The following is a 17,096-nucleotide window of genomic DNA, read 5'->3' on the forward strand; positions in this document are numbered from 1 at the left end:
GAGAACTTCATACTCAAGTTCTCCTTCCGTTCTTCCAAATGTGGGGGTTTCCGGAAATAGATCTGTTTGCAGCTCACCTCAATGCAAAATGCCCATACTTCGCCGCCAGGTATTCACATCCACAATCGCAGGGCAATGCCCTGTGGTTTAACTGGTCAAGGAGGTTTGCTTATGCTTTTCCGCCTCTCGCACTCATTCCCTTAGTGGTTTTGAAGCTCAGACAAGCATCCCTGACTCTAATCCTGGTTGCTCTTACATGGGCACGACAACCATGGTTCACAACCCTACTAGAACTGTCGGTAGTACCACATCAAAAGATGCATCTCACGCCCAGTCTCCTCACGCAGAGACCATGGAGACATAAGGCATCCAAATCCAAAGGAGCTCAATTTTGCGATTTGGCTCTTTTAGTCAGTTTGGTTACCTTAAACTCCCTCCAGACTGTATGAACATCATTAAAGAAGCAAGGAGAGACCTACCACTAGGGCTTGATATGCAGCCAAATGGAAAAGATTTGTGTTATACTGCTATAACAACCACATTGACCCACTTGATGTTTCAGTACAAAACATTGTATGTTATTTACAACGCTCAAATTTAGCGTATACATCTAGAAGGTTTTGCAGCGTGAATCTTTATGGATTCACTATGCTGTGCGTTATTCCGCCATCTTGTGGTTGGGTCTGGAATTGTAGTGTATTCTCTTTTTTTTTTTTTTTGGTGTGGCCCAGGTGGATGGCGACGTCCCACCATTTGGTGTTCTTCGTGACGTCGGCGCGCTTCCTGCGGAAGCTCCTACCTTTGGTAGCCATCTTCAGATTCTTTTTTCCGCCGTTTGGTCTGGATCGTTACCGAAGAGTTCCAGAGTTTTGGAAGAGGAATCAAGGAAAATCGAAGAAAATGGACGAAGAAGCAAGTTTTCAACTACACCGGACTACAGGTCAGGTACCCAGAGCGACGAGGGAGAAATTTTGCGCCAAAACCTAGACGTTCGACGGAGGATGAGCTCGCGGGGGGCATCCTGAGCGCGGGGATGGACAAAACACTGTTAAAGTTTTGCACCAATTGCCAACACAAGTACGCCCAGAAGGATCAGCATCCAGTCTGCAACCTCTGCCTGCCGCTCGACCACAGCAGCAAAGAATGCAACGCCTGCTCAGCGCTTACACCGAAGACCGTCGGAGTGAGGGAGAGGCAGAGAAGGGCGAACCACAACATGCAATGCCAGGGGCCACCTCCATTGCTCCGAGACTTGGGTCTCTCCAGTGCAGAGGAGGACAACATCGCTGAAGGACCAGAAGAGGTCGTCGAGGTCCATAAGAAGACGTCGAAGGAGATAAGGGAGTCGTCGACCCTTAAACACTCAAGCGACACTCGAAAGGGTGAAGCAAAAGCCCCAAGGCGACACTCACAGAAGTGAAGCGAAGTCCTCAAAGGGAGCTCTGCCGTCGAAACACTCAACGAAAGCAACAGCTACCAGGGACTGTCAACCGAGCGGATCCTTCAAAAAGGACTCTCAATCAGCGAAAGCCCTCGAGAAACAAAGTTCGTCGAAGGTTGTCCTCGAAAAGGACACCTCGTTGCCGAGAAAAGAAGGGCAGACTTCGTCGTCGACTGCCACGAAGTCAACGCTCCAGCCCTCGACGCCGAACACGCCACCGAGATGGAGAGGAAGAAGAGGCTTGAGGCAGAAATGGCGAGCATCCTTCAACAGAAAAAGTACTTCGAGAAGATGAGCCAATACACCATCCCGCCGAAGCCCATGGTCGAAGTCTGAGACAAAGCGGAACAGCCGAAACCCCCCGAACCAGTCGAGGAAATCTGGGACGAATACTAATATTTCGCGGGACAAGGCGACGAAGACCTTCAATCCTACCGGTACTAGACATCCTCGGAAACACAAGACATGGATTGGCAAGATCTCGACACAGAATCGCCGGATGAGGGGGTAGACACGTATCCTTCGAGGCCCTCGCCGCCAGACGACATAGGGGTCTACTTCATGGGGGAAAATGGAGGAAGTGAAGCCAAAATCATGTTTCCTCCTGGAAACTCTACTGCCACAGCAAACTAAGAGCCAATTCTTGCCCATGCTCACCAGTGTGCTGGATCAGGTAAGAGAGGCCTTAAAGGAGCCTGCAACATGCAAGGCGGTGACCCCCAGGACTGAAGAAATACAAATATTCTTCACAGGACCCTGCATACATCCAGGGTTCAGTGCCAGCCGACTTCATTATTGTAACGGCTAGGAAGAGGGCTAATGTACCCGCTAATGCCGGACCACCTCCAGACAAAGAGTAGGAGGATGGACCTCACAGGGGGGAAGGTGGACAGAAATGCGGCAATCCAATGGCGCATCACTAACTCAAACGCCCTGATCAACAGGCACGCTTACCAACACTGAGATGAAGTAGGACAGCTCCTTAAACATCTACCGAAACAGTACCAGCAAAGAGCAACTCACCTGGTAGAAGAAGGGAAAAGCATGGCGAATACATGCCTAAAATCAGCGTTGGATGCGGCAGAAACATCAAGCAGGCTAATGATGATAGGAGTGACTGAGAGAAGACACGCATGGCTCAGAATTTCGGGATTCAAGCCAGAGGTGCAAAGAAACATCCTAAACACACCTTTTAATGGAGAGCAACTGTTTACCGTGCCAGTCGACGACAAGTTGACACAGCTTACTAAGGACAACGAAACTGCAAGGTCCTTGGGGGCGTTGCAGTTCATGGAAATGAGATGGGGCATACCCACGAGAAGACCGGGTGGTAGGGGAGGCAACGCTCCCTCCACATCGCACCAATCGTTCCAGCAAGGTTACCAAGGGAACAACCAAAGCCAGCAACCGCAGGGATAGCAGCAGTAGAACTGGCAGTACCAGCCCCGGGGACAGTCCTTTCAAGGGCGCGGAAACGGACAAGGACAAGCACGGAGAGGACAACAACCCTCAACCAAGTGACTTCATCAAAGAAAATGCCCCCACCCCAGCAACACCTCGGGGTGGGCGGAAGGACATAAAGGGAAACTCCAGCCAAATGTCAGGAATGGAGAAAGGTCACATTGGACAAATGGATACTAAACATCATACAATGCGGATACTGTATAGAGTTAGAAAGACAGCCTCCGAACAGAAAACCAAGAAGCAGGGCACACTCAGCAAAGTAACTCTCGCTCTTGCAGCTAGAAGCACAAGACCTGCTCAGCAAGGAGGCAATATAGGTGGTACCAAGGGAACAAAGGGGTTTACTCTACTTACTTCCTAGTGCCAAAGGTGGACGAGACACTAAGACCTATCCTAAATCTAAGGTTCCTGAACGAATTCATAAGAACACAAAGGTTCAAGATGACTTCCCTGCAAGAGGTAATACCACACATACAGCAAGGAGACTTCATGGCTACTATAGATTGAAAGGACGCATACTTGCACATCCCCATCAACCACAAACACAAGCGCCTGCTGAGGTTTTTGATCAATCAAAGCCCCTACCAGTTTACGGTACTGGCATTCGGCCTCAAATCGGCACCAAGGATGTTTACAAAATGCCTAGCAGCTGTCGCAGCACACCTATGAAGACAAGGGATACACGTATACCCCTATCTCGACGACTAGCTCGTAAAGGCACTACGACCAGTGTAGACTGCACATCCAGCAGGTCATACGAACACTGACAAGACTGGGTTTCTCAATCCATTGGGAGAAATCGTCAACAGAACCAGAGCAGATCAAGATATTCCTAGGGGCAGAGATCAACACCATTCAGGCCAAGGTGTTCCCCAGCAGGAAGAGAACATTGGCGATACTGAAGGAAACACGTCATTACCGCAAGGGGCAAGTTCTGACAGTGAGGACGGTGAGCAAACTGATGGGAATGATGGTGTCATGCATCCACCTAGTCCCAAATATTCGACTGCACATGAGACCATTCCAGGAATGGATCCAGCAGAAATGGTCACAGGCCACAGGGAGTTGGGACAATCATGTGGTTGTCACGCACGCAGTGCATCAGGAAATAGCGTGACGGAAGAAGGAAAACTTATCACAGGGGAAGCCATTCACACAACCAACTTCAACAGTGACCATCACAACGGACGCCTCCCAGCTGGGGTGGGGCGCACACATGAACAAGCTCAAGGTGAGGGGTCTATGGTCGCAGCAGGATGCGGTCAGACACATCAACTACCTGGAATTAAAGACTCTATTCCTAGCCTTAAAAGCCTTTCAGAAATAGCTGTACGGGAGCTGGGTGTTGGTCCAAACGGACAACACAACCACCATGTTCTACATCCACAAACAAGGAAGAACACAGTCCATACCATTATCAGGGCTAGCACATGAAATTTGTAGATGGGCCATCCCACTGAAAATAGACCTACTAGCAATACATCTCCCAGGAAAGGAAAATGTGGCAGCAGACCGGCTCAGGAGTCAGACGTCTGCTTCCCACAAATGGGAGCTCAACCAGCAGGAAATAGAGATGCTTTTCCAGAAGTGGGGTACTCCACAAATAGACCGATTTGCAACACAGCAGAAGGCAAAATGCCGACACTTCGCATCCAGGCAACCGGACTACCGATCCCAAGGGAATGCGTTAAGGATAAGTTGGTCAAAGAGCTTTGCATACGCTTTTCCCCCAATACCACTGATACACAGGGTACTCAGCAAATGCAAAATCAGCAACATGACATTGATACTGATAGCACCTCAGTGGGCCAGACAGTCCTGGTTCTCGTGGATAGTGGAAATGGCACAAGAACAAGCACACAGGTTCCCAAGGAGAAGGGACCTGTTAACAATGCAAAACGGAAGGGTGCTTCACCCAGAACCAGAGGGTCTCAGCCTAGCAGCATGGCTCCTGAAGACCTAGAATTTGCGCACCTAAAACTAACAGCAAGTACTATGGCAGTACTCAGGGAGGCCTACCACAAGAAAGTGCTACATGGCAAAATGCAAGAGGTACTCCCAATGGTGCATCAAGGAGAAACTACAACGGAAGGTCACAAGGGAATCAACAGTACTAAAGTACTTAACACACCTGCTACAAAGCGGATTAAGCTACACATCCCCGAGGGCGCACTTGGCTGCGGTGGTGGCCTACAAAAGAGGAGAAACTGGGAAAGGTTTCTTCACCTCTCGTGGTGAAGAGATTCTTGGAAGGGGCCAAGAGAATCTCCCCCCCCCCCCCCCCCCCCCGAGGATGCCAGCACTGGCATGAAACCTCAACGTAGTGCTAACTCAACTGATGAAGGCACCCTTTTAACGTATTCACAAGGCTACACTGCACATGCTCACGATAAAGACGGCCTTCTTAGTGGCGATCATGTCACTACGATGAGTAAGTGAGTTGCAAACGCTCACACTCCAAGAGCCCTACTTTAAAATACACTATAGCAGGATTGTAATGGGGCAGACCCACACTTCATGCCAAAGGTGGTGTCAAGGTTCCATATCAACTAAACAATCCAGATACCAAGTTTTTTTTCCAAAAACCGACCACAAAAAAAAAAAGGGCTCTGCACACACTAGACGCCAGAAGGGCTGTAATGCACTATATAGAAAGAACAAAGGAATGCAGGAAAACAAAACAGTTCTTTGTCTCCTTCGCAAGCAGTTTTCTGGGACGGCCAGTCACCAAGAATACCATTGCACGGTGGATTGCGCAGACAATTCAGCTCTGCCACGAGCAGGCAGGACAACAGTTACAAGGAGCAGCTCAAGCTCAAGGTCACGCAACAAGGAAGAAAGTAGCAACAATTGTGTTTCTAGCGAACACACCTATCCAAGACATTTGCCAAGCGGCAACATGGTCTTCAGTGCATACGTTCACCAAGCACTTCTATGGATATTCAAATGAACAAAGAAGCGCAAGTGGGATAGGTCTTCAAACACGTATTCAGTAACCAGTGCTCATCTTTCACCCAGCCACCACAATAAGGACAAACCGCTACAAAGTCTATGCACAGCATAGTGAATCCAGAAAGATTCACGCTGCAAAACTTATAGTTTTTTACCTGTTTTGCAGCTTGAAGACTTTCTGGATTCACTAGCGAACCCACCCGCCTCCACCAGAAAGATGAGACAGGAGGTAAAGAGTTAAGGATAAACAAGACTTTGCAAAATAACAGAGAAAACAGGATTAACACAAGAAGAGAAAAAAGAATCCGAAGATGGTGACCAAAGGTGGGAAATTCCGCTGAAAGCGTGCCGACACCACGAAGGACACCACATGGGCCACAAAAAAAAAAGAAAAAATACTAAGATTCCGGACCCAACCACAAGATGGTGGAATAATGCACAGCATAGTGAATCCAGAAAGTCTTCAAGCTGCAAAACTACACCGGCAGGTAAGAAACTATACGTTACATTTAGCTGCCATGGCTGCATATCTGCAGAACAGACAGCATCTCTCACTTTTCAGAGTCCACGTGATTAAAGCATTTATGGAAGGACTAAAAAGAGTGATTCCACCAACAATTTCACCAGCACTTGCGTGGAACTTAAACATTGTCCTTACCAGGCTAATGGGTCCACCGTTTGAACCTTTACACAAATGTGAGCTGCAGTTTCTCACATGGAAAGTTGCTTTTCTCGTAGTCATTACATAGCTAAGGAGAGTTGGTGAGCTGCAGGCATTCACAATCGAAGAACAATTTTTTCGCCTACACAATGATAAAGTGGTTCTTTGTACCAACCTAAAATTTGTACCTAAGGTAGTTTCTGCTTTTCACTTGAACCAATCTGTAGAGTTGCCTGTATTCTTCCCGCAACCAGATTCAGTGGCAGAAAGGGCTCGTCACACATTAGACGTAAAAAGAGCTTTACTTTATATTGAAAGAACAAATCCATTTCGTAAAACCAAGCAACTCTTAGTTGCTTTTACACCACCGCATAAAGGCAATGCAATTTCTGAGTGTGGCATTACAAGATGGATCGTAAAATGTATCTAAATTTGTTATGCTAAAGCAAAAAGGACTGTACCTACACCCGTAGGCTCATTCCACATGCAAATTAGGGGCTACTATAGCCTTTTTAGGCAACATTCCAATTGCAGATATCTGCAAAGCTGAAACATGGTCTACTCCACACACATTTACTAAACACTACTGGATAGATGTGCTCGCCAGACAACAGGCTAATTAATGTAGGCCAAGCAGTACTCAACATTATTTCAGACAAGTGCAACATCTACAGGTTAACCAACGCTTTGGGAGCAAACTGCTGCATAGTCTATGCACAGCATGTGATCTACAGCTCACATGCCTCTAACGGAAAATATTACTTGCCAGTAGATATCTCTTGTTGGTATGTAGAGCTGTAGAGTCGCATGCGCTCACCCGCCTACCCGGGTACCTATACCTGTTGCAGTTACAATGATTTAATTCAATACTTACTACATACATACGCATGGTCATCAATTTATACGCTACTAACTCCATTCTTTCCCAATGATGGCAAACAATCTAGCAATGGAGTTGATGCCCATGCGCACTATCACAGAAAGGAGGAGTCACCGGCCTTGTGATTGGAAAGACTTCTTCGAAGAAAAATAAAACCGCAAACATCCGGACCCAACACAAGATGGCGATCTATGCACAGCATGTGACTCTACGGCTCTACATGCCAAGAACAGATGTCCACTGTTAAGTAACAATTTCCTTGCGTCTCTAGGGAGGTTGGGTTCAAATGTGCTTGAGATAGTAAACAGGAGTTGTAGTACTCTCTGTCCCACCTGTGCTTCCTTATTTTTCTGGATATCTACATAGTAATGTTCTTTGGACGTTTGTGTGGATACGCATGTGGCAGCCATACAGATGGTGGGTACATTTGCTAGGCAAGGGCTGCTCCCTTCTTTCTTGTGAAATGTGCCCTGGACATTGTAGCCAAAGGTTTGAGTGCCCTGGTGTAGCAGGTTTGGATTGTCTCTACAATCCATTGTGCGATGGTTCCTTTCATTAATGGTGTGCACCTGCTTGCCCTTGCAAAAGAGACAAAGAGCTGGTTACCCTTTCTTATTGTTTTTGTCTCTTGTAGGTAGTACATACGTGCTCTTTGCATGTCCAAGGTATGCAGCACCATTTCTGCCTGAGTCTTTGGATTCTGGGAGAAGGCCGGTAGTTGGATGCTCTGGTTGACGTGGAATTGTGATACTACTTTTAGTAGGAACTGAGGGGTTTGTTTGTAGTATCACTTTTTCCTTTTGGACTTGTAGGTTGGACTCTAGAGTGGTGAATGCTTGAAGTTTGCTCACTCTGCGTAGTGATGTGATTCCTATTAGGAAGGCGGTTTTTAGAGTTAAGAATTTTAGTTCTGCCCTGTACATCGGCTAAAAGGGTTCTGTCATCAGCTGTGTCAGTACAGTGTTTAAGTCCCACTCTGGTGTTGGTGCAGCTCGTGGTGGTGCTACTTTCTTTTATCCTTTGGAATCTTTTCGCCACAAGTAGGGTGAAGAAGCTGTTCCCAGTTATTCCTCTGGTGTATGCGACTGTGGTGACTAGTTGGACGTTCAGTGATGTGTAGATCAAGCTGTTGCCCAGTAGGTGGATGAGTATGTTAGCTCTGTACTGTTGTCCTCCGTCTTTGTCTCTAGTTTCTTGTGGTCCTTGCACCAGTGGATGTATCTGACCAACCTAGCTGTGTAGCACCTTTGTGTACTCTGTTTTCTTGCCTCCCTGAGGATTTCCGTTTTCCTGGGGCTGGGGAGGAACTGGAGGTGGTTGAACTCCGGGTATTCGGGAGTCAGGCTGCTACGTTGAGCATGGCTGATTCGGAGTGACGTATCCCATAAGACTAGAGGAAAAATCAAGCAAAGGGGTATTGCATCTCACTTTATATTTTTCTGTTCTCTCATGGAGACACCCCCAACTCCACTTAGGGATAATACACTGTTTTGAGATAAAAGGGATATTAATTTTCATGGTGGAGTGGTTCGACCATCCAAAAGAATGAAGTCTATGGCAGTAATGTTGGCTTGAGTACCAATTATAAAATGTAAGGTTGCGCCAGCTTCCTGAGTGGGTAAATGCACAAAATTTCCAGTGAACAGGTAAGAATGATGCTCACATGTTGATCCTAGTCTTTTTGTTATGGTTTGTCTAATTGGATTTTAAAATCCCTTAAAATGATGGTGTTCATTCGAAGAACTGTGAATATTTTATTGAATTCCGGTAAAAAGAGTTGAGCAGAGCCAAGAGTGCGGGAAAGTAGAATAAAAAACTTTTTGATGAGGGAGAAGATATTGTAATGGAAAGTGCTTCTGAATTTTTTTTCCCAACCAGTTCTTTATTAGCATTTACGCTTATACATATACAGCATATAACTTGGCATCGGGCAGATAACATTGCGGCACATGCCATTGCTGTTCCAGAACTGCGTATTATTGTTATATGTTCAACACTTCAGTGCAATAAATCAAGCATAGTACACATTATAGTTGTCCTATTAATATAAACAATCATGCCCCTGAGCTACCAGGCATGCATCTGTGGCTTCTGAATTAGTTAATAATGGTGAGGGGGGATTGGTTAAAGCAGTATGTTTTCCTTTGAGAATAGCAACGCTTCCATTGCACTTGTCACAGATAGCCTGCTTGGGTGTCCCTGTGGTCTGGCGAGCAGAGGAGTATGTACATGTGGAGGTTAACCAGGGCTTGAGCCATGTTTCAGTAACAAATAGATCGATATTATGATCTATTAGTGATGCTGAGCGTTCAGAAGAATGTTTACAGAAGGAGTGGGTAGCTGCATTCTGGAACAAGTAACTTGTATGTTGGTGAACTTCCAAATTTATGTGTGGCATCCCTGGAATATGCATAATGTAGAGCTTATCTTTCAGGGTTTTGGGTAAGGAAGAGGCGTTATTGACCTGTCATATGTAATCCTGCAATGCTTTGGGAAGGAGAAGAATCTTGATTCACGAGCTAAGGAGGTGTCTGGAGGCGGCCTGGCATTATCCCTGGGCTCTCGGCTTAGACAGTTGCAGATGGGCTTGCCTAGGCACTCCTTCGGTGCACATCTGTTTTTCCTTTATAATCACATAGGGCCCTATTATGTATAGGGCCCACTTACCCTGTGTGTGCTACGGCGCACCTTCAAACAGGGAAAGTGCGTCTGTTAGGTTAAATGCGGTGCCCTCAGGAACAGCCGTGGGGGCAGCGCGTTCAAGTGGAATACGGAGCGGATTCTTCAAAGTCACTCCGTGTTTCACTGTGCCAATGGCAACCTGAATGCAATTTACAGAGGAGAGAGAGATCTCCCCAGCAGACGGGTGCAGTGAGTGACTGCACCCACTTGCAAAGCGGTGTCAGGGGGCGGTCTTTATCCCCTCCAGAGGGCTGCCATCAGAAGAGACACTAACCGTGTACCACACTGTCAGTGCACCTCCTGACAGCTTCTATGTGCCTGCACCCATGTCCATAGTACGGCACGGACTCAGAGATTCCTTAATTAGCATGGGGCCATGACCCCATGCAAATAAGGGGACAGCCTCTCTCGATAGCGCTGGGACTATTTGTGCACCAGCGCTATCTTTAATACAGAAGGGGCTGCCGAAGCGTCTGTGGCCCCTCCTGTAATCCCAAAGTGCTGAGGGGTGAAGGGGTGTGCATGAAGCAGACGCAAATGCCTGTTGTGCTCCTGGGGTACTTCTGTAAAATGGGTCCAGGTTTCTGCACATGCTCAGTGTGTCAAAGAAAGTAAAGTTAGGCAAAGAAGAATTACCTGGTCATGAATATGAGAGTATCTAATTCCCTGTTCAGCCTGAGCTTTTAGAATGGTTGCCGACAACAATATAAACAACAATGGTCTAATTCATATGAATATTACAAGTAGTGCTAAATAGTGTTAAGAATATAAAAGTGAGAAATAGTCCTCACAAGAAATGTGTGCAAGACCTGGTAAAAGCTAAGGAAGTTAAGGTAGTAGTGTCTGCTTTTTAGAGAAGGGAAACATTTACCACAGTCTAAACCAAATCATCCCAACTTTATTTTCAAGATTATTAAAACTTTATTCTTGCATGATGATTGGAGTATGTTTTAAAATTACTATATCCTTAAGTAAATATTTTTTGGGGGAAAAAGAATGCTGGCTTGAAACAATCTGCTTTGCCCTCTTTATAATTCCATTTTAGAGGCTGCCACAATACACGTTTCCTGGAGGGGTTCTATTTTGTGTCCGCTGCATAAAAATGGAAGCCAAAAAGACCCAAAAACTTATACAAACCATTGCTCTGCTTGAGATCAAGGCCAAAATCCTTGCCCGCATTTTGCGCGCCCTCCTTGAGGAATGAGCGAAAGAGATGGATCTGTTTCCAATGTTTCAAACTAGATTCCAGAAGGACTCTTAAACTCTAGGCTACTTAGATTTCAGCACTGCCTTCGATAAAGTAAACAGAACTGTACTCTGGGAGAAAACTAAGCATATGGTGCATGCTCGATCTGCTTTGATCTAGCTGTACACAGACACATGGATGTGGATGAAGATAGGAGACGGCACCAAAGTAGCCAGGAAGATTCCAACTAACAGTGGTCTGAAACAGGGTGCATACTATGCCCCGGATTCTTTTTAATTTATGTACATTGGATTTAATACCATGCCAAAAAAGAGGTTAATCTTTCCCAAACTGGATACTGTACACGTTCCAGCCATGCACTATTCAGATGACATGGTTGTCCTGGACCATTCTCCCATTGGTCTTTTGCGTTCCTTTGTTTGTCTACACAAGTACATTGCTAAAAGGATCTAAAGATAAACGTGTCCATCTTGTTTGTTCCATCCCAAATCTTACACAGTTGTTCTATCGGCAGGGACCTATTTGATGAAGTGTAGGCATATCTATTCCTGGGGTGCTTAGTAGGATGAAAACATACGCCACAACTCAATATAAGGCAGTGATAAATGGGGCATGCTACGTGCGGTACTAACTATGCCAGATGTATTTTAAATTAAGTAGCCATGTGTAGATTCTATCCTGGAACTGTTCAGAGCAAAATTCTTTCCATCTATTTGATATGGCTTCTTTTCATATGGCTCTAAATTAAATAAAGATCTGGAGACCGTCTTGTCCACCGCAGTCAGATATGGTTTTGGGCTTCCCAAGTATGTTCCAGTCAGTAAATTAAGATTGGAGTTTGGGCTTACTAATTTAACCAGGATGGGCAATTCATTGGTTAAAAAAAGCTTAAGTAGGCCTGCTCAAGAATTTCCTATGGAAGTAGCTTTGTACGAATTTAAAAATGCATATAACGAATATCATCACAAATCTTACCAGAATTTTAAACGATTTGGACTTAACAAAGATCGGAACAGTCATCAGAGCTACATCTCCCTCAAGGAAATAGCCAAAGAGTCACTTGTGTCATTTGCGGAAAATGTGGAGAAGTTAACAAAATTAAAAAGAAGCAACCTGCTGTTTACATTTTTCAGATCTATATGAAAAAGAAAATCTGAGCCCAGAATTACATTTATTTCAAATCCGGTTCTGCCTTGTCTCGGGAGACGTATGAGTGAGCTGGAAATAACAAGGTTCAATGCACTGTAAATATCATAAAGGTTGTAACTATAGTTGTGAATCATTCCATCATATACTCTGTGTCTCCTCTTATTGAGACTCAGAATTAGTTTAAGGCCTTATTTCTTAAGATTGCGGATACGCACTATTAATGAGGAAACTGCATTGTGTGTGCTGGGTCAAGATGTACAGCAAATCTGCAGATTGGTCAGATTTTTTTACCTTGCTATATGGATAGAACCCATGCTCTGGCTCGTAGGAAAGGAAGCATCCCAGATTAATGCACACTATCGCTTATGAATTTCACACCACCTTTGAAGATTTCTTTCAGAACGTACCTAGCCATATATTGTAGCCTTTTTAATTTCCCTTTGCATTACAAGGTTTTTTTTTTTAAGAAGCTGAGGAATATTTATATATTTAGTTTAATTTATACAAATTTTGTAATCTTGGTTTTCAGTGGGAACCTGCACCTTTGCACAATATTTTTAACCCCTTTTCCCAGAATATTAAAAATCTATTCTTTTTTGATTAATTTATACTGGCAACTTGTGCATTTTAAGCAATTGTATTTTACTTGATGATTTCATGCTAATTTGTTTTGGTTTTAATTAACACAGCAAACGCAACAAGATGGACAGATTGCTGAAACTTTTCAACCCCTCACCCCCGTCAAAGATCTGAGTTTAATCCATAGTTCTTTTGCTCACTATGACACCCCAGTTTGAACCCAGCCATATGCAAATCAGCCTTGACCCTGCTCCTCATGGGAACAGTCCAGCCCGAACTGCCGGGTCAGGTCCTCCCTGGACCGGAAACGAGCATCCTAGGACCGGTTTCGGGGTATTACCCCTCATCAGCCAGGTTCGCTTGAATCCAGTGACACAGCGGGCAATCACACACTTAATTGTTTGAATAAGAATGCTGGCTTGTTAATGTTAAAATTAATTTCCATGATTGCAAACGTTTTCAGTCCGTTCCAGAGCATGTGTGCAGTAAAACTACTGCTTTATGGTTGCTTAAGTGATACTATGTTGTGTAACTAATCTACTTAGTAATGAAACTCAATTTATCTTTTAGGAAACCAGGTACCAGCTGCTTCAGCTTCGACCTGCACAACGGGCATCCTGGATTGGTTATGCTATAGCTTATCATCTCTTGGAGGATTATGAAATGGCAGCAAAGATTTTAGAAGAATTCAGAAAGACCCAGCAGGTAGCGGCAAAGAAAGTTGTCTGTCCAAATCTTTATGTAACCTAATTGAATAAATCTTAGGACAGTGGCATCACTGGAAAACACAGTTAAATGTTTAGTTGGCCAGGTAAATGTTTCATAAACGTGTTAAATAAAAGTTTGATGTGATCTTGTGCGCTAAGTGAAGAGAAACCATTTTAAAAGCATAAGCAAATGGTATCGATAAACAGTATTATACTCATTTTTTTTTTTTTAACCAACTTTGTGTTTATGCAGCAAGTTTTCATCAACGCAATCAACGAAAGCTGTGCATTTGGAATTATACCAATACCTATTGTGGTTTTGGCAAGAATCAATCATTTCATATTGACAGTCCATGAGAAGTTCACCACCCCCTATATCATACCAGTAATGTTTGTGAGGACATCCATGTGCAACATACATTTGTGTATTTTGTTTTGCACACCAATATTCTCCTGTGCGCCACTACTGGATCGAGGGGGGCGGGTGCGGGTTATCTCCACAAGTGGACCACATCCCTTTTAGCCACTAGACTTGCCATCCCAGTAAAAGTCCGTTCAGTATGCGGGCCTCCAAGTTCCTCCACGTGTCCCAGCAGTAAAATTTGCAGCGTCAACTCAATGGAATGTTTCAAAACCGTTAATGTTCTGGCCTGCCCCATCCCAGAAGGATCGTACTGCTGGGCAGTCCCACAGCATATGAAAGACAGCGGCAGAAAGTACGCAACACGCGCATTAAGCCTGGGCAATATATATTTGGTGCATGTGGAGATCTGAAAGAGACACGTAGTGATAGATTCCTTACCTTAGAATATCCCCAGGCGTCAGACTGGATCCGGAAAGATTTTGCGTCAGCAGTATCCCTGCGCATCGGTAGGTGGCGTCGTATGGCTCCGCGTCCGTCGTCGTGATCGCCGGGATGACGTCGCGGCCAGTACTTAGACGCCACCTACGCACGCTCACGTCAGTTCTTTATTTTTCCGCGCCAGCAAGCCCAGATCCGGAAAGAGCTAGTACCCCCATTCATTTTTTTTAACTGAGTTTTTGAGGCCTTTTGTCTCCTAATTTTCTTGTCGATCGTCTCCTGGTGCCGGTAGGGATGCTCGAGTTTAAGAACTGTGGCGACTGTCACCGCATGATGTCGGTGAGGGACCCACACGAGTAGATCTCTACTGCCGGGGCGTGACCATGACTCTCAAGTTGTGCCCTTACTGCTGGGCCATGGCGCCAAAAAACTTTGCAGGAGCAGTCCCAAAAGTTGCTGGAAGTCCAGCAGTCAGCTCCGCGCCGGTCAAGGTCCCGGTCCCGTGGGAGGTCGAGGGACCGGTTGCGGAGTCATCACCATCATTCTTCTGGATCGAAGTCTTCGCACTCTGGGTCGAGAAAGTCGAAGCATTCCAAGAAGGAGTCGAAGAAACGTCGTCGCTCTTCGACTTCTCGTCGCGGATGAGGGTGCGGGTGGTACCACCCCGCGGCTCCGGCTGGGCCTGTGACGTCGCCGCCGGCCTACTAGTCCTTCCCGGGTCCGCGGCGACGCCTGCCCAGGTGCAAGAGTTTCTTGCTGCCATGGCCCGACTCTTTGGGCCGTCTGGCCCCGCCGGTGCGCCTCCGGGCCCGGCTGGGGGATCCTGTTCCCTCACCGCGGGCTCCGGCCTCTGAGTCGCCGACGGCTCCGGCGCCACAGGCCCCCATGGGATCTGGGATCGGACCCCGGTCGACGCCGGGTGACCATGTTACGATTCCACTGGGGGAAGCCAGTGGTCTTGACACCTCTCCCGACCCTGGCATGCTGTCTCCTCCTTCTGTGGCTACGGAGAAGGGAGCAGGTTACGCTGTGGTGTTGCGTAGGGCAGCCGAGGCCCTCCACCTTGAACTCCCTACAGTGGCCGTCAGAGAACATCCTGACAGAAGTGCTCCAACTGGCGGCAACCTCTTCAGAGCCCTCGCTGCCTTTTAATGATGCACTTTCTGACGTTCTTTTGGGCACCTGGTCCAGGCCCAACACGGGGGCGGATATTACACACCACGTGCATTAAGCCTGGGCAGCGGATATTTGGTGCATGGGGAGATCTAGGCTGCAAGTAGGTAATTTACCTGGAATGGCAATTTCCTGGGCACCAGGCAGGCCTCCCACCAATCTTCTACGTCCAATTCACCCACCCAGTTCACCCATTTCTGTCAGAGTCAAAGCCGTCCGGGACAGGGATTATCAGGAAACATTAGATTACGGATATTGCTCCTTTTCCCTGGCGTTGCAAGGAAAATCTAGGCCTTAAGTGGGCTGTACTCAGGGAGTTGAGTGTTTGGGGATAGGTGTGACCGCAGAGCATGCTGCAGCTGAAAGAATCACAAAGGTGTGTTGGCAGGCATAGTGGTCCTTCAGGTCCTGGAGGGACATTAGATTGTCTCCCTTATAAACATCCCCAAAGTATGTAATTCCAATGTGGTCGCAGTGGGTTAAGCCCTTGATAGAAGTGAGAGGTTAAAGCGACGTTACCTGCCATAGGGGTGTCCGGCCCATTAGGCGGCGGTCCCACCGAATATGGCGTAAGGCCCTGTGAGAAAGTGCCATCTTTCTTGCATGGTAGGCCCCCACTTTTTGCTGAATTGCTGAATGTACTTTGACTGATTGTGCCCTGGACTCCTGCCAATCAGGTGCTCAGGGCCTATGTTCCTTCCCTAAAACTCCAAATTCGCAAATCCTGGCCACATGTCAGCCCCCGGTAAATGGTACCCTAGGTACCCAGGGCCTTGTGACCAGGGAAGGACTCTAAGGGATGCAGCACTTATTGTGCCACCCTTAGAGGCCCTGTACCCTAACACAACCACACTGCCCTTGCAGGCTGAGTGCCTGGGTACAAGGCAAAACCAAGAGTCGACATGGCACACATCCCTGTGTGCCATGCCCACAACCAACACTGCCCTGGCATACATCAGCCACCCCTCTAGCTGGGTGCCCTATGCCAGTGGTGTGGGCACAGGAGCATGATCCCTGTGCCCCTACAGTACCCAGGTCCATTCCTGGGCACTGTAAGTGCAGTGCTGCCATTTAAGAGTATATGGTGCTGAGAGTTCGTCAAACACGAACTCCACAGCACCATAATGGCAACACTGAAGACTGAGAAGTTTGATATCAAACTTCTCAGCACATTAAACCCGCACTGATGCCAGTGTGGGATTTAATGTACAAAGCACTACAGAGTGCATCTTAGAGATGCCCCCTGAAACCTAACCTATAATCCACATCTGGTCTGGTAGGCTGCCTAGGCTGCCACACAGCAGACATGTTGCTGGACCCTGGGTGGAGAGCCCCTGCTCTCCTGGGCCTGCAACAATGCACATCCTGGGCGAGGTGCTAGGTCTCCTCCCCCAGGATG

At 46.6% G+C, this 17,096-nt stretch overlaps 1 protein-coding gene across 2 annotated transcripts in view; it reads left to right on the forward strand.

Annotated features, from left to right (window-relative positions):
• The window catches only part of NAA15 (N-alpha-acetyltransferase 15, NatA auxiliary subunit), a 703,732-nt gene that overhangs the window by 236,383 nt on the left and 450,253 nt on the right, over positions 1–17,096 (forward strand). For both annotated transcript variants that reach the window (XM_085641522.1, XM_085641523.1), the window contains exon 5: positions 13,586–13,720. In XM_085641522.1, coding sequence (XP_085497648.1) covers positions 13,586–13,720 — 135 coding nt within the window. The remainder of the gene's footprint in view (positions 1–13,585; positions 13,721–17,096) is intronic.

The sequence above is a fragment of the Triturus cristatus genome, chromosome 2_2 (genome assembly GCF_964204655.1).
Source record: "Triturus cristatus chromosome 2_2, aTriCri1.1, whole genome shotgun sequence".
Lineage (NCBI taxonomy): Eukaryota > Metazoa > Chordata > Amphibia > Caudata > Salamandridae > Triturus > Triturus cristatus.